Genomic DNA, 26,049 nt, shown 5'->3' with positions numbered 1-26,049 from the left:
ACCTCAGGTCACCCTGGAAGGGCAAGGTGTCTCAAAAGATTTGAGCAACAGATGAAGCTAGCCATTTCACACTGCTACTATGCAGTAGCAACACAAGTGGTGTTCGCGACTAACAGGGTGTTGACATCAAGCCAAAAGACGTTCTGCCTACCACACCAGTGAGTAGTGTGGTATATGAATTTTGGTGCCGGTGTGATGCCAGGTATGTACGCCGTTATGTGCCAGCGACTCATGGATCATATCAAACAGCATGTCTCTTTGGCTGTGCGTAACAGGCAAAATACTGACCGCACTCAGCTAGCCCATGCTTGCAAAATTCAGAACAGTGTCCAACATTAGGTGCGATTCCATGATTGGACGGCACTTACTGAACAATCCTGAGTGTGCTAAGAATTACACTAACAATTTAAGATTATCAGTCGGGCTTTCAAAGTAGCTTACTTATACATGCTATAAGCTACATATATTCGTACACAGGGCCCTGTCCTCTGCAGATAGAAAGAGTGCGTCCAGGCATTGTGCCCTTTTCAATGAAACAAAAGCATGGGAGACAATGGTTCATTCCCTAGTACATTCGCCATGGCAACTCCTCAACCAGAGTCCACTTGCCAACCAATCAGCACCCTTTTCTCATGCAGTATAAATTGTTGTTCCCTTTGAAATTAGGTATTCTTGCATCTATCCTGACGAGTGGAAGACAAAAAGCTTCGACAGTATGTCTCTTTTTTCAGCAATTCTCAAGTTCTGTACTACCAGAGACTATTTGAAAAGCCAAACCTTTGTTGAGCTCTGGGTAAAGATCAGGGGAGTTGGACTAATTGGATAGCGCTTTCAAAGAGCTGACACCAGTACTGGGGGATCAAATGGCCTCCTTTTGTGCTATAAGATTATATGGACTCAAACATTTCTAATAGAATGACCATTTCAATGGGATCTCTTGAATGACAATACTCATTTATATCAATGTCACCAGCCTGTCTCAAAATTTGTGCCCAACTGCCAACATTCTGTCAATATCCTGCTATTCTAGCTGATGGAGTTGGGTGAGTTGAACAAAGGAAGAAAATGGAGAAATTCACCAATGGAGGTACCACTGTTCCCTGTTCAAGCTCAGAATGTCTGCCTGTACAGCGTGGCCTAGCTCCTAACAGCAGTGACATGCTGTGCTAGCTCACTGTGAACTCTGCATGCAAGAATTATCACCTATTCATCAACTGGGTCATGGGTGTGGTTACACTCTATTTTTGCTTAGTTCTGTTGAAGGGTCATTTGGACTCGAAACTTTAACTGTGTTCCTCTCCACAGATGCTGCCAGACTTGCTGAGTTTTTCCAGGTATTTTTGTTTTTGTTTCTATCCTGCACTAGTCTGGTTTGTGGTTTGGCTTCCACTTTTTGAATACTATTTGGATCTCTCTTCGGGTAACTTGTGGCCTTTTCTGGATTGGGAAGGTTTCACACTACTCATGAGTGACTTAGGTCTAACTCCGGTAGATTTCTTTAAAAACTCCTTTATTTACATTATGGTACATTTTAAGCTTCTAGGTAAGTACATCTCTCTCTTGTAAAGACTATTCCATCTTATCCTCTCAGTCTCTTGCACATGACTGATGTTACTGTTACATCACTATCTCATGACCATAACTATTAGCCCATTATTCTACATAGTCCGCAGAGAGTGACATAATTAAAACTATGGGCAGAGGCCATTTCTTTGTAACTGTAGATTACTGCACAGAAATCTACCATAGGAATAGGAGTAGACCATTCAGCTCCCTGGGTCTGTTCTACCAATTAGATTATGGTTGTCCGGTATCTTAATGCCTTCGACCTGCTTTGGTTCCATAACAATTCCACTGCTTTACTATAATCGCCCAAACTCAAGTTTGAAATTTCCAATTTATCCTCAGCTCAAGCAGATTTTTTGTGTGCGCATGCACTAGTTCCAGAGTCCCACGACCCTTTGTGCCAAGAAGCGCTTCTTCATATCAAAGCTGAACAGCTTAGCTCTAATTTAAAGTTTATTCTTATGGCAAACTCCCCCACCAGAGGAAATAGCGTCCATCAAATCCTTTAATCATCTTAAGCAACTCAATAAGAACACTCCTTAATCTTCTATATTTAAGGGCAACACAAACCTATGCAACCTGTCCTTGTAATCTAACCCTTTTAGAAAAGTCCAGCGTTATTCTAGTGAACCAGCACTGCACCCCCTCCAAGGCCAATATATCCCTCTTGATTTGTGATACCCAGGACTGAATGCGATATTCCTATCAACTCAGACTGTGTGGGAGGAAGGAAGAGTGCAAAGGTAAATCAATGCTAACCAAAATTCCACTTCACCCCCACAGCCCAAAGAATCCTGGGAGACAGATAAACTATTTTCTTTCTCACTCAGAAGTCTAGCTGATCTCTCTCAGGGTCTGGGAGACTGGCAGCATACCCTTACCTGAGCCAGCGGTAGCTCCTCTTGTAGTGCTTGCAGGTACCAAACTCGGGCAGGGGTTTCCCAAACTGAACAGTAGATCCAGGGGGCTGTCTTTTCCGCCGATGAGCTGAATTGCTAACATCTTCGGTGATAAATTGAAGCAAAGAACTGGTTACTGGATGTTTTTGAAGAGGCAGATACTTCGAGATATACAAACTATAGAGACAAGGCAAAGGAGACCTAGAGGGAGAATTTCTCTCCCTACCTGGGGCTAAGTCTATACTTGTTCACTCTCTGGTATTCAGTAAACTCTGTCCATTTCTTATCTGACTGATTCAACCAAGCGTATATTCAGTATGTCAGATAACAATCTATTCCTTCTGTCAAGTTTGTGTGGGGTAACTCGTTAAGTTTATCTTGAAATTTCCTTGGGTTACAATCAGAACTACAAAGCTTTAACCATTGGGGAAGGATGAACAGGTTGAGTCTCTTTTCTCTTGAAAAGAGAAGGCAGATGGGTGACCTAATCAAGGTCTATAAAATTATAGAAGGGTTTTGATAGTATAGAGAGAGAGAGAGAAATATTTCCACTTGTGGAGAAGAGCCATGAATATAAGATAGTCACCAAGAAATTAAATACAAAATTCAGAAGAAACTTCTTTACCCAGAGCGAGGTGAGAATGTGGAACCCGCTACCATAGGGAGGGGTTGAGGTGAATAGTATAGATGCATTTAAGAGGCAGTTCGATAAACATATGAAGGGGAAGAGAATAGAGGGTTATGCTGATAGATGAGGAAGGATGGAGGGAGGTTCAAGTGGAGCATAAATGCCAGCATGGACTGATTGGGCTGAATGGCCTGTTTCTGTGCCATATATCTCATGTAAATCGACAGACCCATACACTAAATCCAAGTCCTCTCACATCACGTCTCCTTGCCCATAACCTTATGGTCACATCTCGAGTGAAGACAGGTTTCTTTACTTAGTTGGTCTCACCTGTTTCATCCTGCGACTGGGCGTGGGTCTGGTAAAACTGGGCGGCCTCCACCAGAACGCGGAGTTTGCTGTGACAGTGCAAACAGTTTGACTCCTTGTATCGGCCATAGGACAGGCTCTGGACAACCAGAAAGAAACAATATGACTAGTGCAGTCAGGCACGGATTGCCCCTCCCTCCCACTCCACAGCTTCTTCATTTTAAGCTCGCTTCTGAGGGATTCTCAATTCTTTGGTTGGGAAAATCAGCGGTTGAAAATTATTAGCCTTCATTTCATAGTGCAAAATTCAAGACTTTTAAAATATTTTGAACAGTTACAGGAGGGAATTATGCCACTTGTAGGAATGTTAATATTGCTCGTCTTTCAATAGTCAGACTTCGTAAATTGAAGTTAAATTCAGATCAATTAAAAACGCCACTGAAATTCAGCAGTTAGGGAGTTGCTCTTTGATGCTCCTCTCTCCTCACAATGTGAGAGACAGAATAGCATGCGAAACAGATTGCAAGCAAAGTTTCATGGCTATAGGTGCGCGAGCAGAGTTCCAAATGGGGACTACACAATTAAAAGCGGCTGACAAAATGTATACTACTTATTGCTCATAGCACCATAAGTGGCTGGCTTTGGGTTAAATAACTGGATGGGCAGCCTTTCTGTTCTGATGACTGGCTTTAAGTGCAGTGCTAATGTGTCAGGAGTAGATGGCTTCTGGAAGACATTGCCTCCAACTTCTGCTGGTTAATCTGTCATCAATGAATGTCTAAGAAGCAACTGGAATGTGAAACTCAGGGTTTTAATTGCAGTCTCAGTGTAAGTCTATATTCGCAACTTGCATTTATATACAGCCTTAAATGAACCATGACAAAATTTGATACAAGCCACAGAGGCGATTTTAGGACAGGTGACCAAAAGGTTGGTCAATTGGGTAGGTTTTAATGAGCAACTTAAAGGAGGAAATAGAGGTAGAAAGGTGGAGAGGGGTGGAGGGGAAATTAAAGAGATTGGTGTGTAAAATTAAAGCGCATGGAATTGGGGGTAGTGCACTGAGATGGATAGAAAACTGGTTGGCAGACAGGAAACAAAGAGTAGGAAAAAAACAGGTCTTTTTCCGAATGGCAGGCAGTGACTAGTGGGGTACCGCAGGGATTGGTGCTGGGACCCCAGCTATTCACAATTATTAATGATTTAGATGAGGGAACTAAATGTAATGTCTCCAAATTTACAGATGACACAAAGCTGGGTGGGAGGGTGAGCTGTGAGGAGGATGCAGAGATGCTTCAGTGTGATTTGGACAAGCTGAGTGAGTGGGCAAATGCATGGCAGATGCAGTATAATGTGGATAAATGTGAGGTTATCCACTTTGGTGGCAAAAACAGGAAGGCAGATTATTATTGAGAGGGAATGTGCAACGAGACCTGGGTGTTCTTGTTGAAGGTAAGCATGCAGGTGCAGCAGGCGGTAAAGAAGGCAAATGGTATGTTGGCCTTCATAGCGAGAGGATTCGAGTACAGGAGCAGGGATGTCTTGCTGCAATTGTACAGGGCCTTGGTGAGACCACACCTGGAATATTATGTACAGTTTTGGTCTCCTTATTTGAGGAAGGATGTTCTTGCTATGGAGGGAGTGCAGCGAAGGTTTACCCGACTGATTCCTGGGATGGCAGGACTGACATATGATGAGAGTTTGAGTCGGTTAGGATTATATTCGTTGGAGTTCAGAAGAATGAGGGGGGATCTCATAGAAACCTATAAAATTCTAACCGGACTAGACAGGGTAGATGCAGGAAGGATGTTCCCAATGGTGTGGGAATCCAGAACCAGGGGTCACAGTCTGAGAATACGGGACTGAGATGAGGAGAAATTTCTTCACCCAGAGAGCGGTGAGCCTGTGGAATTCATTAACACAGAAAGTAGTTGAGGCCAAAACATTGTATGTTTTCAAGAAGGAGTTAGATATAGCTCTTGGGGCGAAAGGGATCAAAAGGTATGGGGAGAAAGCGGGAGCAGGCTATTGAGTTGGATGATCAGCCATGATCATAATGAATGGCGGAACAGGCTCGAAGGGCCGAATGGCCTACTCCTTGTTTCTATGTTTCTAAAGAGCTTGAGGCCCAGGCAATTGAAGGCACGGCCCCCAGTGGTGGGAGCAATGGAAAACAAGGATGTGCAAGAGGCCAGAACTGGAGGAGCGCAGAGATCTGAGAGCCTGTAGGACCGGAGGAGATTTCAGAGAAAGGGAGAGGTGAGGCCATTGAGCAACTTAAAAACAAGGAGGCAATTTTAAAATCGACGTATTGCTAGATTGGGAACCAATGCAGTTCAGCAAGCACATGGGTGATGGGTGAACAAGGGTTGATGCGAGTTAGCATACAACTTAGATTCTGTGCTTTTAGTGCAACTCACTCTAAAGCTTTTCTCTGAATAGACAGTGTGTGAAACTTCATTGATCAATCTGTAATGAACTTTCTCACAGATCAGCATAGTCCCGAGATCCACCAGTCATAATGGGGAATGTACAAATAGATGAAGAGTTTTACCATACTGGTATTTAGCTTTTCCTTAACCCAGTGACTCTTAAGCCACTATCTGTTTCTCTCAAGCTGTTTAATGTTAGGAGGAGGGTTACGGGTCTAACACAAATTATTGGAAACAATTTTGAGAAACAGGGTCAGCTGTCACTTAGAAAGGCACAGATTGATCAGGGACAGTCAACATGGTTTTGTAAGGGAAAGATAGTGTCTTGGCTAACTTAATAACATTTTTTGAGGAAGTAATAAGGAGGGTTGATGAGGGTAGTGGGTGTTGTCTACATGGATTTTAGTAAGGTATTTGACAAGGTCCCACATGGCAGACTGATCAGAAAAGTGAGATCCCATGGGGTACAGGGGAAGGTAGCAAGTTGGATCCAAAATTGGCTCAGTGACAGGAAACAAAGGGTAACGGTCGATGGATTTTTTTGCAAATGGAAAACAGTTTCCAGTGGTGTTCCACAGGGCTCAATGTTAGGCACTTGCTGTTTGTTGTATTTATTAATGATTTAGACTTAAATGTGGGAGGCATGATCGGGAAACTTGCAGATGTCACAAAAATTGACCATGTAGTCGATAGGGAAGAGGATAACTGTTGACTCCAGAATGATATCAATGGTTCGGTTGAGCGGGCGGATAAGTGGCAAATGGAAATCAATCCGGAAAAGTGTGAGGTAATACATTTGGGGAGGGCAAACAAAGCAAGGGAATATTCAATAAATGGGAAGTTATTGAGAGGGTTGAAGAAGTGAAAGGCCTTGGAGTGCATGTCTACAGGTCCTTGAAGCATATGGAATGCTTTCCTTTATTGGGCGAGGTATTGAATTCAAAAGCAGAGATGTAATGATGGAACTGTATAAAACACTGGTTAGGCCACAGCTGGAATTGTGTACACCTTTCTGGATACCACATTACAGGAAGGACATAATTGCCCTGGAGAGAGTGCAGAGGAGATTTACAAGAATGTTGCCAGCGCTTGAAAATTGCAGCTATGAGGAGAGATTGGATAGTCTAAGGTTGTTTTCCTTAGAACACTTAAGAGGTGGCCTAATTGAGGGACACAAAATTGTGAGGGGCCTAGATAGGGTAGACAAGAAAGACTTGCTTCCCCTAGCTTAGGGTTCAATTACCAGGGGGCACAGATTTAAGATGATTAGTAGAAGGATTAGAGGGGACATGAGGAAAAACCTTTTTCACCCAGAGGGTGGTGGGGGTCTGGAATTCACTGGCTGAAATGCTCAACTCATTTAAAGGTACCTGGATCTGCACCTGAAGTGCTGTAACCTGCAAGGCTACGGAGCAGGTGCGGGAAAGTGGGATTAAAATAAGCAGCTAGTTTCTTTTCTCACTTCTTGGCCAGCACAGACACGATGGGCTGAATGGCCCCTTTCTGCACCATAACTTTTCTATGGTGCTGCAATCTTGGGGACAGAAAGAAATAGCAAATGCCAGAAATACGAAATAAGTAAACTGGAAATGTGCAGCAGGTCAGTCAGTATCTGACTAATACATTCAGACTGACATAGTGGATACAACCCTTCATGCGAATGAGACTTTTCAGGTTACAATCTGAACGAGTCTGTTCTGTTAATTGGCACTCTCTGCATTTCCAGTGGGGTCCAGGTGTCAGAAGCCTCTCAAGTTCTTTGGTCATTTGTGACCACTACAACACTACTCTTGCAGCTTTGCAGTGTGGCACCTCTATTGATCTGTGCAGGAGAAGCAGATGGGTACACAAATCCCTGGCACAAGTTAGACGCTGCTTTAAGATGACCTGCATTTTATCTACTGACCTGCAGTACTCCCTCCTTGGAACAGTTTAGACAGCCCACAGCGAACTGACTGTCCTGTAACACTAATTCGACAGGGACACATCCACACAGGTCCAGGTATCCCATGACGTCTGAGTGTTCGTGAAGCATGCTGGGTTCAAATGTCACACTGATGTCCGTGTTACATTTCTCACAGTTCACAACTGCAGGGCGCTGCTGGGACACAGTCAGGTCTGAAGCTACTTTGCACCTTTGAGAATAAAGTGGAGATGGTCAGCCCATGGAAACTGCTGGTTAGTACGCTCTATACCCCTGCCGTTCACATTTTGAAGCAACAGACCCACGCAAGTCAATGAGAAATGAATCCAGTGCAAGGCAATCTCACTGCTGCAAGATTTAACGGGTTACCCGTTAAAGGTAACCTTTAGGGCACTTTTGCAAAGCTGCTGCCATGTACAGACAGATCAGGTCAACCCAGGATCATAACATAAGACAGCTTCCGACTGAAGTCTGGGACAGAGTTTAAAATAATTAACAAATGAGAAGATCGTTGACACAATAATGGGACATGTACCTGGTCTGACAGTTTGGGTTCGACTTGATTACGAGGTTGCTAATAACCAGCCAATTAAGAAGGCCAAGCAATTGTGCTTGACTAAAGTGGGACTTTCAGCAACTGATACTCATGGGCTCAATTCAGGATAAAATAAAAGGACATCAAAGCAGGTTGGGGCTAGCTTCCGTGGGAATACAAAGAGATCTTTCAAGGAAGATTTCAATGCATTAACTTCAAACGCAAATGGAATAATCACCCAATAGCATTTACGACACTCTCCAGTTTAACAAGGATGTATGAACATGTGAGACTACTGCTGTATGAGCAATAGAATGCTGAACGACATGTTGCCTTGCATCTTCCTCAATCGCACTATTTGGGTCTAGGTTACTCTGGTACTACTGACAGTCTACAGAAATGCTACACTGCCCCCAACACGAGCAGAATAGATTAGACGCACAATTCAGATGCCTGCAGTTATACTAGAGGGCTTCTTTTTTTTAAAATGGTCATATACAAAATGGAAACAAATTGGTCTTTGCAAAATAAAAATTCAAATGAGTTCCTGAGTCAGTCTATAATCTAGGGGAACATTACTGCAGCGTAGAACGTCAAGACAGAGACCACTACATCTTTAAAAAGAAACGTGATTGAGACTCAGGAAGAGAGGGAGCAGTCGGGTTTGTCTCAATTGCTCCAGCAAAGAGTTAGCACAGACACAATGTGTAGATTGGCCTCATTTTGTGGTTCTCTTTCCCAAATCCTACCAATAATCATCATAAGTCCCGCATACCCCTCAAATATTTCCCTACAAAATGTCTCGAGCGCTAGATAGTGGCACAACAAACATCGGTTTCATTTACTCTTGTCTAGATCTGTACTGCCTATCACAGTCGCTGACACTGTTTCAGCCGCACTTATAATTCTAGTAGAAACCTCCACACACACAGGTGCGCATGCACACACAGCTAAATGTACTCACACGTGTAGTATCTACTAGCACTCTCTAACCAAAGAAAAAAAATGCACATCAATCCAAAAACACTCGCAAACTCTTGATTTTTGCCTTATCATTTAACCAACAAACTCATGATGTGTGTTTTTTAAGTCTGAGGTCACATGTCTAACAACAGTACCTACTACTATTTTTAAAAAATTAAGCAGAAAGGCAATTTGCCACATGGCTAGGTGCTCGATACTTGGCAGTAATAAGTTAGAGTAGTACTAATGCCTACACTCAACACAGCTCTCTCCTCAACCTGTATCCTGTCAGAACTACACAAGACTGCTCAGGTAGCCCAGTGGTCATGGTCCTGGATCAGCAACCCAGAGATTGCAAGTTCAACTCCCACCATGGCAAGTTAGGAATTTAAATTCGTCTATAAAAAATGGCTGGATTGACTCAAAACCCTAACTGGGCTCAGAGGGAGCTAGCCACCTCTACCTGGTCTGGCCTATATGGGATTCCAGATCCAGTTCACTCAAAGCCCACATCCCAAGAATAAATTACAAAGAAGTGGATTTGTACCCAGAGTTGGATGGCAACCATAGAACACGACAGCACAGAAAACAGGCCATTCGGCCCTTCTAGTCTGTGCCGAAATATTGTTCCGCTAGTCCCATTGACCTGCACCTAGTCCATAACCCTCCAGACCTCTCCCATCGATGTATCTATCTAATTTATTCTTAAAATTCTTAAACCATATCTTATTCTTAAACCATATCTTACATTCTTTTTATAAAACTGTTTCATGCATGTTATACACAAAAATACCACATTTTTTGAAGGTGGTTTTATTAACATGAGTACAAAAGCAAGGAAGTTATGCTTGGCCTTTCTAAGTCATTGGTTACCCCTTAAATGGAGTATTGTGGCCAATTCTAGGCACCACACACTTTAGGAAGGTCATCAAGCAGGGTGACTAACTCTGGGCAAAAAAGGAAAGGGGCACTTTGCCATGAGATGCTGTTAACGAGTCTGTGGGAGTGAGGTCGTGGAGGTGTTGGTGAGACTGTGGGAGTGAGGTCGGGGAGGTGTTGGCTAGTCTGTGGGAGTGAGGTCAGGAGGTGTTGGCGAGGCTGTGGGAGTGAGGTCGGGGAGGTGTTGGCGAGGCTGTGCGAGTGAGGTCGGGGAGGTGTTGGCGAGACTGTGGGCGTGAGGTCAGGGAGGTGTTGGCGAGTCTGGGAGTGAGGTCGGGGAGGTGTTGGCGAGACTGGGAGTGAGGTCGGGGAGGTGTTGGCGAGTCTGTGGGAGTGAGGTCGGGGAGGTGTTGGTGAGTCTGTGGGAGTGAGGTCGGGGAGGTGTTGGCGAGTCTGGGAGTGAGGTCGGGGAGGTGTTGGCGAGTCTGGGAGTGAGGTCGGGGAGGTGTTGGCGAGTCTGGGAGTGAGGTCGGGGAGGTGTTGGCGAGTCTGTGGGAGTGAGGTCGGGGAGGTGTTGGCGAGTCTGTGGGAGTGAGGTCGGGGAGGTGTTGGCGAGTCTGTGGGAGTGAGGTCGGGGAGGTGTTGGTGAGACTGGGAGTGAGGTCGGGGAGGTGTTGGCGAGACTGGGAGTGAGGTCGGGGAGGTGTTGGCGAGACTGGGAGTGAGGTCGGGGAGGTGTTGGCGAGACTGGGAGTGAGGTCGGGGAGGTGTTGGCGAGACTGGGAGTGAGGTCGGGGAGGTGTTGGCGAGACTGGGAGTGAGGTCGGGGAGGTGTTGACGAGTCTGTGGGAGTGAGGTCGGGGTGGTGTTGGCGAGACTGGGAGTGAGGTCGGGGAGGTGTTGGCGAGACTGGGAGTGAGGTCGGGGAGGTGTTGGCGAGACTGGGAGTGAGGTCGGGGAGGTGTTGGCGAGACTGGGAGTGAGGTCGGGGAGGTGTTGGCGAGGCTGTGGGAGTGAGGTCGGGGAGGTGTTGGCGAGGCTGTGGGAGTGAGGTCGGGGAGGTGTTGGCGAGACTGGGAGTGAGGTCGGGGAGGTGTTGGTGAGACTGGGAGTGAGGTCGGGGAGGTGTTGGCAAGACTGGGAGTGAGGTCGGGGAGGTGTTGGCGAGACTGGGAGTGAGGTCGGGGAGGTGTTGGCGAGTCTGTGGGAGTGAGGTCGGGGTGGTGTTGGCGAGGCTGTGGGAGTGAGGTTGGGGAGGTGTTGGCGAGACTGGGAGTGAGGTCGGGGAGGTGTTGGCGAGACTGGGAGTGAGGTCGGGGAGGTGTTGGCGAGACTGGGAGTGAGGTCGGGGAGGTGTTGGCGAGTCTGTGGGAGTGAGGTCGGGGTGGTGTTGGCGAGACTGGGAGTGAGGTCGGGGTGGTGTTGGTGAGACTGTGGGAGTGAGGTCGGGGAGGTGTTGGCGAGACTGGGAGTGAGGTCGGGGAGGTGTTGGCGAGGCTGTGGGAGTGAGGTCGGGGAGGTGTTGGCGAGGCTGTGGGAGTGAGGTCGGGGAGGTGTTGGCGAGACTGGGAGTGAGTGAGGTCGGGGAGGTGTTGGCGAGACTGGGAGAGAGGTCGGGGAGGTGTTGGCGTGTCTGTGGGAACTGCTGGGGGCGGGTAGGTATACCCAGTGGATATTCCCGAACTCAATCACCAACCTGCCGCGGCCGACAAGTGCACGGAAATAAACCCTGCAGAGACTGAAGAAATCCAGGACAAAACTTGTCCCGGGAAGTCAAGACTCTGGGGGTGATATGGGATGAAAATCAGAATAACAGGACAGTCTCAGAAATTATGTGATGGCTGTTCACCCTGATGGCAAGGCTTTGTACAGGGTGCAGAGGAGATTTATCAGGTTGAGGGACTTAGGTGGAGAGACTGGAGAAGGTTAACGGGAGATTTAATGGAGGAATTCAGAATTAGGAAGGGTTTTGATAGAGTAAATAGGGAGGAATTGGCAGAGGAGTCTGCAGCTGGAAGATATCAGATCTGGAATGCACTGACAGGGGCAGTAGAAGTAGATTCATTTGGAGCTTTCAAAAATAAATTTGATATATACTTGAAAAGATGTATTTGCGGGACCATGGGGAAAGAGCAAAGGAAGTGGGACTAACTGGGCAGAAATCACAGGCAATGGTGGGCTGGTTATCTGCCTTCCATTCTGTATGATCCTATCTCTCTATGACATGGTTTTGTTCTGTTTCACATGCACACACATCATTGATCATTCAACATACCTGCTACACTTCAGTGACATGGTGATCTTCTGAGCTGCCAGTGTTGCCGTTCCTTCGCCCAGCTCTAAGCCAACCAGCCGCACTGCAGTGCCCTTACAGCGGTCAGACTCCGGTGCCAGCCCCCCACTGGTGCTGCCAGCTGGGTGCAGCTCGCGCCTGTGGACAGATGGCGAGTCAGTCCTTAAGCAACTGTCATCCTCCTCACTGGAACTGATTTCGCTCCCTGTGCCACTCATTTCGGGGCTCTCCGACTCTGTGACCTTGACTTGCTGCAGCTGCTGTGACAAGCCCTTGAGGTCATCCTCCTTCCGAGGGTCTGCAGGCGAGTCTGCTGTCCGAGGAGCTGCAGCTTCTGGCAAACATGCTTGAAGGTGCTGGTAGGGTACAATGCGGATCCCAGCTCTCTCTGCGTCCAACTCCCTCTTTATCTGGAAATGCAAGAAAAGACGAGAATTATTTTCCTTGAAAAACACAATGACATTCCAAAGATTTTCTTCAACAATAACTTACATTTATGGAGCAATTTCAGCAGAGAGAAACAACTATTGAACGTCACAGTAGTGTAAAAGAAAGATGTGCATTTGTATAGTCCTTTTCACGACCTCAGGACATCTTGAAGTGCTTTACTTCAAGATTACTTCATTGGTTTTATAGTCTCTGCTGTTATAGGAAAACACAGTATATAATTTGCATACAGCAAGCTCCCACAAACAGCAATTAAATTGTAAGCAGATAATCTGCTTTAATGATGTTGGTTTTGAGATATATATTGGCGAGCACTGAGGGGAACTTCCTTGCTCTTTCTTCAGTTGGCGTGGTGGGACGTTCTCCCTGTACAGGAAATATTTAACATCCCATCTGAAAGACTGCACCTCCGCCAGTGCAGCACTCCCTCTGCCCTGTTCTGGAGTGTCAACTTAGATTTGGTGCTCAAGTCTCATGGGTGGGGCTTGAAGCCCATGACTTTCTGATGCAAGTGGCGAGAATGCTACTGACTGAGCAGCGGCCGACACCTAATGATGTTGATCCCTGAATTAATAAAACTGCAGTGGAAATGAATGGAAATCCAAGATTTCACTTGAAGCCCTCTGAAATTTCCACCTGATGGTGTGGAATGAAGTCGAGTCTGACAGAGTGAGGTACAGCATTACTGAATGGATACAACAGCATGTAAAGGAGGGACTTACCAACCAATCAGCATTCTCTTCTCATGCAATATAAATTGTTGTTCCTTTACATTTGCTATTCTTGCAAGGCAAAAAGCTTCAATAATGTGTCTTTTTTCAGCAATACTCAGGTTCTGTACTAACAAATAACTAGAAGGGATAGAATTATCCAATGGAAAGATGTTGGTTTTACCTGTCTGGCTCCCTCTGTGAACAGTTTCTCCATGTTGCGATCCAGCCACCGCAGGTACGGACGAAACAGCAACTCTAACTTGCCCATCAGTCTGTTGGTGGCATGCTTTGCCCGCAACCATTCCTCGGAGGCCATACGCACATGCCTAAATTAAAGAGAGGGATGAATATAAATGTGTGGAATTACAGGACACAGCTCAGAAACAGGAACGAACACAATGACAATGTACAACTGCTAACACGAGGTTAATGACAAATTTAAACTTCAATTACTTCACTCTTCAGGCAAGGCAAGGACATGGGTGGGTACGAGAAATGAGAGATTTACTTTGCCATTCATCCCTTTAGTACTCCTCTATCTCCAAATTATCCTCTCAATTTAGGAGAGAGATCTTGCTGCTCTCTCAAGCAATGGCGATATACGCCAAGCCCCAGGAAAGGTTTCCAGACCAATTCTTACTGATCACCAGGAACTCCAGCTAGTCTAGTGATCAACAAGATCTAGGTACAGAAATCAGTCACCTTCAAATGCCATCAGAGCTACGACTGGAACCTAACAACAATGGGTCACAATGGGTACACCCTACCAAGAATGTAACTACTCGTACATATATTGGAACTGAAAGTTATTAACTTCACATCCCACTAAAGTACAGTATATCTGTCAGGATCAAACCTCTACATCATCATCAGGTATAAAAGTGAAAAAAATTATTGTTCTATACAATATGTTCACATCATGAAAACTACAGAGATCTGCAAAATAAAGTAGAATTTGATAACAAACTTCCAACTGTTATTCCCCAATTTTTATTCTAAGTACAGGATGTGAGCTGAAAGCCCCACACTGACTTCCTCATTATTCAGAGGAGACGAGTGGAGGGGCTGACAACAGGGGAGGCTGCTCCTTGCTCACTTGCACACATGGCACAGCACTTGCTGAGAGCGGAGGGGGAGGTTGTAGACTGGTACAAGGCACCAAGGACAAGGAAAGAGAGAAAAATCTCCCAATAGCAAAGCCTTATTTCAACACAACACAATGCACGGTATACAGTGTGTTGTTTGACCTTCCACTGACACACAATTAAAAACAGTGCCGTTCATTCTCCACCTATCTGATACCGATTCCCAGTTCAGGCTCATGTCAATCTAAGAGGATCAGCTTCAAACGATCTTGAGACAATGGAATTTTAAAAAGACAGCGAGCATCCAATCAGTGTCATACTGCCAGGTTGGAACGACTCCCACAGATAGAATGGTTACAGTAGAGAAGGAGGCCATTCAGCCTATCGTGTCCTGCCAGCTCTCGAAGAGCAACTCAGCTAATCTCACTACCCCTTTTCCCGGATTGCCCTGCTATTTATATTTATATTGCCTCTCTCCGTTCTTCCTAACAAAATGATACACTGCACACTCCCCAGCTGCCACTTGCCTGTCCGAAGTGATTTGCTCAAGCACCCAAAAGCCAGAAGCTATTAAAAACGGGACTCTTCTGGGGGCTGGGAGCGGAGGGACACTTATAAGAAGCTAACTTTTCCGTTTATTCCCAATAGTTAAATCTGTGCTTTGATATTCAGGTTCCATGAGAAAACTGTCAGTTCCTTCCCCCTCTTACTGCAGCTGCAAAGGATTATTGACTAACAGTTCTTCAATGTGGACCTGTCTCCACTAGCTACTTTTCTGAGTTAATGCGGATGTCGTGCTTTAGGGCAGAAGCAATAAAAGCTGACAATGTGGTGGCCAGAACGAGCACACATCCCACACAAATTATGTTTGGGATGCATTTAAACCAATTTATATTTTAAAGGCTTAACTTGCACACTAGTGAGGAAGGGTCATTAGTGTAACTTATGGCCCAATTGTGACACTGCTAATAGCTCACTCTGGACCTTACCCCTCCTGAATGATCACATCACACCACCCAGGTGACAGAAATCACATCTCGCATGTCTTCACCACGGGGTAAATCTTAAGATTTAGCACTTCCACAGCAAGTTTTGTGCATTGGGACACACATTAGGAACTGCGCTCAGAAGCTAGTGAACTAGAGTGATAGCTCATGTGATTTTCTATCTATACATTTTAACAGAGTGCAACCAGGTTCTTGCACTGAGATTCCTGATACATGCTCTTGACACCAAAACTCCCAGCTGAGAACACTGGATTGTAACACTTCCTGGCAGTTTATATATCACACACCATTGCCAGGAAACAGAGAACAGGAAAAGTGCTGTTCACAAAAGAAGGTTCCCTATTTGTTCCTTCCAATTGCAAGGACAAAGGCAGTCCTGAGGGGCACACTGGTAACACATTAAAGAAACAATTTGTGCATTCAATTTTTCTATGTGTGTGTGGTGTCAGATAGCGTACATGGATCTTGCAAAACACCAAGGTCAAAACAATACACCTTTACACTTGTGGTTACCAACAGCTTGGCAGTCAGAGAATGTACAACACAAAAACAGGCAATTCAGCCCAAATGGTCCATGCTGGTGTTTATGCTCCACAAGTCTCCTCCAACACCTCATCATCCTGTCCGATCAGCATAATCTTCTATTCCTTTCTCCCTCATGTGTTCATCTAGCTTCCCCATAAATGTGTCTATGCTGCTCAACTCAACCTCTCCCTGAGAATAATGAAGTGCTTTCCATGATTGTGGGACACAGTGAAGACACTTGGGGTCTTCACTTAAATTCCATGAGGTATTGCAGATGAACGTCAGAGACTGCACAAACAACAACAACTTGCATTTATGTAGCCTCCTTTCATTATGCTTAAACATCCCAAGGTGCTTCACAGGAACAGAAACTGAACAAAAGGGATTGTCATGGAATCAAAAACGAAGACATCTGGTGACTAAGCAGGTAGATTTTGAGCAGCATCATAAGGAGGTGGAGGTGGTGAGCTGAAGAACTTCAGGAAAGGATTTCCACAGCTTCAGGCTGAGGTGACTGAAGGCACGACCAACAACTGCACAAGAGGCCAGAGTTGAAAGGATGCAAAATCTAAATCTGGGAGATGCCATTGTGAGAGAAAGAGTAAGGAACAAATTAAATGAGGGCAGAGGTCACCTCAGAGCCTCTCAAGTTCAGCTGATCAATAAGCAGTGCCGACAGAATCGGGAAGCAGATCTGCACCCAGAGTCGGAAGTGCTACATTGAATGAAGGGTAATTTTTAAAAAAATAAGTGGAGAAAACTTTGAATGGAAGCATGATGAGTTTCAATCTGGTTGAATTTGTGTCCTCAAATTGATTTGGCTCAGTAGCTGCACTCCCTCTCTCCAAATCAGAAAGTTGTGGGCTCAAGCCTTACTCCAGACTTTGAGTGCATAATCCAGGACAACATTGCAGTACTGACAGAGTGCTGCATTGCCAGCGGTGCCATCATTTGAACTGAGGACTACTGGCCATCTGCTCTGATGAATGTAGAAGACCCAACAGCTCCCCTCAAAGAGCAGCATTACCACCAGCCCAGATTAACTGGTCGTCTATCTCGCTAGTGGAATCGTGCTGTGCACAAGTTACCTACAAAACACTTCAAACTCTGTTAATTAAGCTTCCTGAGGCATTCTGAAGATATAAAAAGGTATGCTATATAAATGCAAACTCTCTCTTCTTTGCAATGTGCTGACATGCGATGTCCATTATGTGGCCACTGATATAAGCTCCTAGGTTCAGATACAGTCACCCTAGAATAGTTGTTTAGGTTTGAACTGCACTCTGTGCTTCCACTAAGCATACATTAGATTTCTCACCCAGGATAAAGCCCAAAAAGACTACCCATTATCATGAAGTTAATTTTTTCCTTGATTTCCTTCCTTACCTTCCCATAGAGGCCGGCAGATCCTGATCCTCAGGGATATCCACAGTAAATACCTTAGAATTAGAGAAAAAGATAATAGGATCAAGTACAAAACTATTACCTGTTAGATGGGAGGAATTAACGGATATTAAGGTGACTACTTTTCATTTCCAAGTGAGAGGTGTTGGTGGTGAAACACTTCAATATTTGGGATGTCAGATCTATCGCATAGAGGTTAGAAGTCAGAACCGAACACCTGTTGACACCAACAGAGGCATTATGATCCTTGTAATGTATCATAATGCCTCTGAACTTCCAGCATTTCTGCTCCAGTATTAGTGATTGAGACTGGTGATTTTGGTGTCAGTTAATGACTAGAAGACTCCTACGAGCATGGGAATAAGGATGGGAATAGGTCATCATACAATCCCATCCAAAGACAGTGCAATCTTTATACAGCCTCATTTGCTGCATAGACGAGGAAAAAGTACGGTGGCCAATTTAAGGTTTAAAACTCAGTCACAGGGAACGAATTTCATCCCATTTTTACTGGAAATGGGACCAGCTCACAAAGCGTTCAATGCTGAGGGTTTCCTTAGGGCACTGATAGTGGGGGAAGCAATAGGATCCGACAAGTTTTGATTCAGGGCTGTGCACAGACAAGCAAAACAATCCAAGATACATTTTTTATTTGTTCTTGGAACGTGCATGTCGCTGGAAAGGCCAGCTTTTATTGCTCTTCCCCAATTGCCCTTGAACTGAGTGGTTTTCTGGCCATTTCAGAGGCTTGTTCATAGTCAACTACATTGTGGCAGGTTATTTTTTTATTCGTTCATGGGATGTGGGCGTCGCTGGCTAGACCAACATTTATTGCCCATCCCAAATTGTCATTTAAGAGTCAACCACATTACTGTGGATCTGGAGTCACATGTAGACCAGAGTAGGTAAGGACGGCAGATTTCCTTCCCTAAAGGACATTAGTGAACCGGATTGGGTTTTTACAACAATCGACAATGTTTTTATTTATGGTCATCATCAGACTTTTAATTCCAGGTTTTTAATGAATTCATGGTGGGATTCGAACACAGGTCCCCCGAGACTCTGGGTCTCTGGAATACTAGTCCAGTGACAATACCACTAAACCACCTCCTGCCCTCCTGAGTCACTTGTCGGCCAGGCCAGGTAAGAGCAGCAGATTTCCTCCCTAAAGTGAGCCTGGTGGGTTTTTACGACAAGCCGGCAGTTTTTTGATCATTATTATTGAGACTAGCATTTTATTCCAGAATAATTAAATTAACAAATCCCTCCAGCTGCCGTGGTGGTATTTAAATCCATGTCTCCAGAGCGTTAGTCCAGGCCTCTGGATTATTAGCTCAGTAACGTTACCACTATGCTGCCACCCCACATTTGTGTTGTCATGCCTTCTAGTTTGCACCTTACAATAACAACTTACATTTAAACAGAGCCTTTCCACAGAGTAAAACGTCCACAACTGTGTTATCAAACAAAATTTGGCACAGAGTAACTTTAGGAGGTATTAGAGTAGCTGACCAAAAGAGTAGACAAACAATAGGTTTTAAGGCATCTCTCAAAGGAGAGAGAGAGGTAGGGAAGCTTAAGGAGAGCAATTCCAGAGCTCGGGACCTAGCCTGAAAGCATGGCCGCCAATGGTGGAGCGATGCAAATCAGGGGTGTCCGAGAGGCTAGAGCTGGAGGAGTTCAGAGATTTGAGTGCTGTAAGGACCTGAGGAATTTACAGCAATAGGGAGAGGGGAGGCCATGAAGTGATTTGAAAATGGAGGCATTGCTGGATGGAAAGATCACATGCATTCGGGTAAAGGGTTCTCGGTTGCCAATTGTTACTTATGACAAGATGACCTTTTTCCCCCCATCCATTTGCACGGACACCAACGTACCCCAACAACATGGAGCACATTGAGAACATAGGAAGGGAAATGAGACAGTAACCAGGGGGATATGGATGGCTAATCACTACCCCATTCTTGTTTTATAACTGCTTCGGTTAGACAGAAATCTTCAGCAGTAAGGTGCAGCCAGACAAATGCAAAGTGTATTCAACACCAGTGCAAAATAATTCCAGCACTGAACATGAGACCCCAGAAACGATTGTGCAGTTAGAACTATTACCTCTTACCTCCAAAGGATAATCGTCTGGGAAGCAGATCTGAATATCCATCTCCTTTAAATCAAAGGGCTGCAACAGATAAAGAGAAACAGAATCAAATGCCAGGGAAGCAAAAAGAAAACCAACAGGTTACACTCCATCATAGAAAGACCCCAGGACATTTTGAGGGGTTGTGGGGTGGGGGTGGTGAAGATGAAATTGTAGACAAAGTGAAGGAGTCTGACTTTTAGGAGTTTCTTAAAGCCAAAGTGATTTTAGAAGAGAGTGTTGCAGAAAGCAGGGGTTTAGCAGCTGAAACACTAATGGTGGTGAGATGGAGAGTGTAGAGTCAGAGGGGTGGTGAGTATGGGCTGAGACAGATGGTTGGAGAAAAATCCATAGATGGGTTAGGGTGAGGCAGCAAAGTGACATGAACATAAGGATCTATCATTCTGGCAGTAGGGACAAGAACAGGGTTGGGGGTGGGAGGAAGAGCTGGATAAGGACAGACTGTCATATGGCTGGGGCATTGTAAGGGTTGAGGGGGGTGGGTGGTGAAAGCATCAGACTATGGAGGTCAGATTTACCTGGGGCTTGCGAAGAACAGGACGGGGGCTGGTCAAAGAGAGCCCCACCGGAACTCAACTACCAGTGGCAACTTAGAGACTGAGTGAACATTTGAAGAGTGGGGTGGCGTCGACAATAAGGCAGATTGGGTTAGAAAGGGCCCAGCTTTCATACAAGCAGCCTTTAGCTCAGGCAAGGAGTCACTGGCATCACTGAGATCAGCACCAGGGTACGCAAGTGCTGGCGAGGGTGGAACAGGGGGGTCGCAACTTTGTCAGTGCTCAGCTGTAAGCAGTTGCAAACACCATCTGTGTTCTGTACTGTTGGCACTATAGCTAACCCAGCCATTAAGAGGTACCAGGTTGGTAATAGAAGGGAAGGTACACAAAGTGCAGGGAATACATTAGAAATGGCCATGTAAATACAGGAAGAGATGTAGTGAGATCCGGAACCACAGAGACGGAACAGTCAGCAGAGATTCTCCAAGGGTGTAGAGAACTTAAGGGAGACCCTTGTTCAAAAAAGTAAAGATAAGCCCAGCAACTACAGGCCAGTCAGTTTAACCTCAGTGGTGGGGAAGCTTCTAGAAATGATAATCCTGGAAAGAATTAATAGTCACGTGGGCAAATGTGGGTTAATTAAGGAAAGCCAGCACGGATTTGTCAAGGGCAAATTGTGTTTAGTTAACTCGCTGGAGTTTTTTGATAAGATAACAGAGAGGGTTGATGAGGGTAATATTGTTGATGTAGTGTACATGGGCTTCCACAAGCCATTTGATAAAGTGCCACACAACAGACTTGTGCCCAAAGTTAGAGCTCGTGGAATAGAAGGGACAGGGAACTAAATTGGCTGAGTGACAGGAAATAGAATACTGGTGAATGACTGTTTTGCAATCTACAGGAAGGCTTATTAGAGTTCTCCAGGGATTGGTGCTCTTCCTGATAAATATTCATGACCTAGACCTTGGTGTAAAGGGCACAAGTTCAAAATTTGTGGAGGACGGGAAACTTGGAAGCGTTGTGAACTGCGAGAAGAATAGTGTTAAACTTCAAAAGGACAAAGACAGGTTGATGGAATGGGCAGACGAAATTTAATCAGAGAAGTGCAGAGTGATTCATTTTGGTAGGAAGAACACAGAGAGACAATATAAAATAAAGGGTATAATTCTGACGGGGATGCTGGAGCAGAGGGGCCTGGGGGTATATGGGCATAAATCACTGAAGATGGCAGAACAGGTTGAGAGAGTGGTTATTAAAGCAAACGGGATCCTGGGCTTTATAAATAGTGGCACAGGGAACAAAACTCAAGGGAGTTATGATAAACCTGCGTAAAACACCGAAATAGAAGCAAAATACTGCTGGAAATCTGGAATAAAAACAAAGTACTGGAAATACCCAGCAAGTTTGGCAGTGCCTGTAGAGAGAGAAACAGTTAGCGTTGAGCTAATGGTTAGTCAAAAGAAGATCATATTGGACTCGAAATTTTAACTCTGCTTCCCTCTCGACAGATGCTGCCAGACCCTGCTGGGTATTTCCAGTAAGGTTTTTATTTCTGGATAAGACGCTGATTCAGCCACACCTGGAGTGTTGTGTCCAGTTCTGGGCAACACACTTTAGGAAGGAGGTGAAGGTGTTCGAGAGAGTGCGGAAAGGATTCATGAGAATGGTTCCAGGGATGAGGAACTTCAGTTACGTAGATAGATTGGAGAAGTGAAGGTTGAGAAGAGATTTAATAGAGGTGTTCAAAATCATGAGGGGTCTGAACAGAGTAGATAGGGAGAAACTGTTCCATTTGGTGGAAGGATCGAGAACCCAGAAGTCACCAATTTAAGGTGATTGGCAAAAGAAGCAAGTTGACATGAGGAAAACCTTTTCTAATGTAGCAAGTGGTTAGGGTCTGGAATGCACTGCCTGAGAGTGTGGTGGAGGCAGGTTCAATCATGGATTTCAAAAGGGAATTAGATCATTATCTAAAAGGAAAAATGCACAGGGATACAGGGAAAAGGCAGGGGAGTGGCACGAGGTGAATTTCTCTTGCAGTGAGCCAACATGGATACAATGGGCTGAATGGCCTCCTCCTGCACTGTAACCATTCATTTAGGGCTGAGATGAGGAGAAATTTCTTCACCCAGAGAGTGGTGAGCCTGTGGAATTCATTAACACAGAAAGTAGTTGAGGCCAAAACATTGTATGTTTTCAAGAAGGAGTTAGGTATAGCTCTTGGGGTGAAAGGGATCAAAGGATATGGGGAGAAAGCGGGAGCAGGCTATTGAGTTGGATGATCAGCCATGATCATAATGAATGGCGGAGCAGGCTCGAAGGGCCGAATGGCCTCCTCCTGCTCCTGGTTTCTATGGTTCTTTCAGACAAGGGCACAGGGTGAATAATGGCTGCAGTCATACAGGACGTCACTGGTGACTGACCAGGATGGATTTGGTACGGCGGACTGGAAGCCAGATTAGAGGGAATGGTGAACCCAGTTTGATGGCAACATGACGCGGGCAGGGACTCGGTAGCTAAGTGCCAGGTTCCAGCCAGGAACAGTGGGCTATTTGTGATGAGAAAGATGATGCTGGTTATCAAAGGGCGCAGCCATTGCTTGAGAAGGAAGATGGACTCATCAGCCTTGCCTGTTCTGAATGATTTGATCAGAGCTGGGATGAAGGTAGAGACACTTCAATCAGTATCCATCCCTCAGGAGGGCAGAAACAATGCCTTGACACTTACAGTGATTGTTATCAAATGATGTCTGCAAGGGTAACATTGAAACATTGGCTGTGATACCCTCCCTGGTTCACAGGCTGCCAGCACCTGTCTGTGGTCATTTTACTGGGGGCTCCATCAGGCTCCCTGTGTGAAACGGTGCCCCAGGAATGGGGCAGTCTCTCAAGAATGGAAAACTGGGACTGCTGTGGCAGGTCGATTTTTGCAACATTGGAACATCCACGGAGCAAGAGTGATCTATCCAGTCTATTCAATTTGTGCTCTTCGAACAAGGCTGAGTTGCACTCTCAGCTCTATTTTCCTGCCTTTGCTCCATATCCCTCAACACTCTCACCTAAAACACATTAACATGGCAAATACGAAAGCTGCAGTTATAAACCCCCCTACCTCCCCGTATCCCCGGCAGTCCGGAGAACAGCGTTCCAGATTTCCACTGCTTCCTGATTTCACTCCTGAACAGCCGGGCTCTAACTCTGACAGTAAATCACTTTGCTCTTGATCCCTAGAGGAAACGCCTGCTCTCGTCCTACTTTATAGACATGTTAACATAGGTTTAACCCTCTAAGCCCCCACTGTGGTGAACCGCTTCCCACCCGAGGCCAGTACATCCTCCCGAGATGCAGTAAGCAGAAGATGGAAGACAGCTGGGGCTTTACCAAGTCTTGAGACAACTGAAGCACCAGTGCCTCCCCTCTGGGGTTCCAGACTCGCCTTTGGAAACCAGCTCCTGGTGACAAGTCTACGCCACCAATGGGAAAACGGGCAGGGTCTGGGGAAAGAGCTGGAGGGGGACGGGGACTAATTGGAAAGTTTTTTCACAGAGCCAGCACACAGAGGGATGGGCAGAATGGCCATTTTCTGTGCTGTGCATTCCTTTCTGCGATTCAAGTGGAAGTGCATTGCGGGTGAATTTAAGGTGAAACTAGAGAGGTACAAGGCGGAGAAATAGAATAGAAGGAAATGCTGATGGGGTGAGATGAAGTGAGGGGGGAGGAGGCTGGTTGTGTTAATAACACCAGGACGGAGCAGTTTCTGTCCTGTGCATTCCTTACTTGAAGCCGGACAGAGACTTTTAACTTGCTCATTCTGACGCTCCCCCGTCCCTCAGCGAGTCCCCAGAACTTACCCAGTCTGGGTCTGTAGGTTCCACCATGATCCGGTAGTAGGTCTGCTTCCCGTCCTCGCTTTCCTGGACAATCAGCTGGTCTTTGGGGAAGCGTTTCATCAGCTGGCTGATCTCAGTCTCTCGCAGCTGCCGGGCAACCTCTTGGGTCAGCTCGGTGAGCTTGACCTCGTCCTTGACCATGGCGGGGCGGGAGATGGGCGGCCGAATGAGGGGCCCCGTGGGGCTCAGGCTGACCCTGGCAGGCTCGGGCTCCGCACAGTCTCTCAGAGGAGGCTGCCTCTCAGGGTGCCAGAAGCGGCACCTCTCTTCCATGGCACAGTAGCCGGACAGGTAATAGCGACACGGCCTCTTGGGTCTGTCCCGGGGACCCAGGGTCTTGGGCACCCCGAGTCGCGCCCGCCCTTGGGCACCGGAGTCCTCTGCCGGCTTGACGGCGCTGCTGTCGGCGGGGCTTTCCACGCTGCCCTGGCACTGGGAGATGTTGGCGGTGCCCTCGCTGTGGTTTTCGGGCCCGCTCGGAGCAACCCGCGGTTCCAGGTGCTCGTGCAGGAACCAGCACCTCCGTCCAAACTGGCAGTACTTTCCCCGAGAATAAAAGCGGCAGATTGGGGGCTGCGCATTCACGTTTCTGGGCTTCAGCTGAGATGTGCTGAAGGTCCTGGTTTTCTCCATACCGTCACCGGTCCTGGCCTCAGGTGCCGAGCTGGGGTCTACCTCCATCGCCTCTGGATTCTGTGGGTAGAAACAGCAGCTGGGGTCAGTGGGGAAATATCTGCAGCAAGGCGTGGATTAGAGGAGAAGTGGGGGGTAGGAGGGGGGCAGGAATGGTGCTCAGAGGGCATCTGGCCTGACACCCTCAGATTCCCTTCACTGGGATGGTGTTAAACATGGGAACGAGGGTGAGGTAGCTCCTGATATATTGCCTGCACAGCTGGCAGAAGCTGCAACTCACTGACTGCTCACGTTACAAGCTAAACTTTGGATTCCATACCCTTGCACTAAGGCCTTGGAGAGCTGTGTGACGTGCCAGGAGCATGATGTCAATGCTCCTTCTGTGACCATAACCAGTTTTACACCTACCCATAGTGTGATTAGACCTACATGGCAGGAGAACCTTATGGGACCCCACAACCTGTACCAAAATGATGGGCAGGGTGACGGGGAGGGGGCAAGCACCCAAAAACCACCAGACTCAAGTATCCCGTTAGATGCCAACCTACAATTTAGAGCCAGCTCTCCAGTGTCTATGAGGAAGGGTTCGATCCTGACTCAGGGGTAGGAATGCTACCGCTCAGTCCAAACTGCAAGTTAGAATAAGCAATTTATAAAGAAAGCCAGTGCCTTTCAAAATTTTGTAAAGATTGCTGAAAAAATGTGAAATATCATTCCCCGTCAACTAAGTGCACCTCTGACACTGAAGGAAGTCAGTCACTGGAGCAGTCGTTGTAATATTACTAGACCAGTAACCCAGAGGCCCGGTCTACTGCTCTGGGTTTGAGGCTTCAAATCTCACCACTGCAGCTGGTGGAATTTTAAATCAATGTATTAATAAATGTGGAATGAAAAGCTGGTCTCGGTAAGGTGAGCACTGTGAGTGTGCCCACACCACACGCACTGCAGAGGTTCAAGATGGCAGCTCACCGCCACCTCCTCCAGGACAAACAGGGATGGGCCATTAATGCTGGTCTTGCCAGTGACGCACACAAGCTAGGAATAATTTTTTTTTAAGTAGTATGAACAATTCTTATGCTCAGTGAGCACGACAGTATTTTACCAACTGGCCATTCTGAATGAGCACAGGAATGGTGAACGCTGGCCTGTGAGGCAACACTGCCAAGCCTGATCCTAACACACACTCACATTTTTCAGCAGACTTTACTACCATCAGAAATCAGGGGACAGAAAGTCTGACTAAGTGGCTGCAATTCCAGCGCTGTG

General features: G+C 46.2%; 1 protein-coding gene across 1 annotated transcript in view; it reads right to left on the bottom strand.

The window, feature by feature from the left end:
* Window positions 1-24,840, bottom strand: part of LOC144670126 (uncharacterized) — a 31,090-nt gene extending 6,250 nt beyond the window's left edge. Inside the window, exons 1-8 of the mRNA XM_078532573.1 lie at window positions 24,112-24,840; window positions 19,726-19,785; window positions 17,592-17,644; window positions 13,770-13,914; window positions 12,411-12,838; window positions 7,741-7,969; window positions 3,424-3,541; window positions 2,448-2,568 (exon numbers count right to left, since the gene is read on the bottom strand). Of these exons, the coding sequence (XP_078388699.1) occupies window positions 2,448-2,568; window positions 3,424-3,541; window positions 7,741-7,969; window positions 12,411-12,838; window positions 13,770-13,914; window positions 17,592-17,644; window positions 19,726-19,785; window positions 24,112-24,831 (1,874 nt within the window). The 5' untranslated portion in view covers window positions 24,832-24,840. The remainder of the gene's footprint in view (window positions 1-2,447; window positions 2,569-3,423; window positions 3,542-7,740; window positions 7,970-12,410; window positions 12,839-13,769; window positions 13,915-17,591; window positions 17,645-19,725; window positions 19,786-24,111) is intronic.
* Window positions 24,841-26,049: the final 1,209 nt, after the last annotated feature.

Source organism: Cetorhinus maximus, chromosome 30, assembly GCF_964194155.1.
Source record: "Cetorhinus maximus chromosome 30, sCetMax3.hap1.1, whole genome shotgun sequence".
In the NCBI taxonomy this organism is placed as follows: domain Eukaryota; kingdom Metazoa; phylum Chordata; class Chondrichthyes; order Lamniformes; family Cetorhinidae; genus Cetorhinus; species Cetorhinus maximus.
The sequence above is the reverse complement of the archived record's forward strand: the minus strand, read 5'-3'. Positions and strand labels throughout refer to the sequence as shown.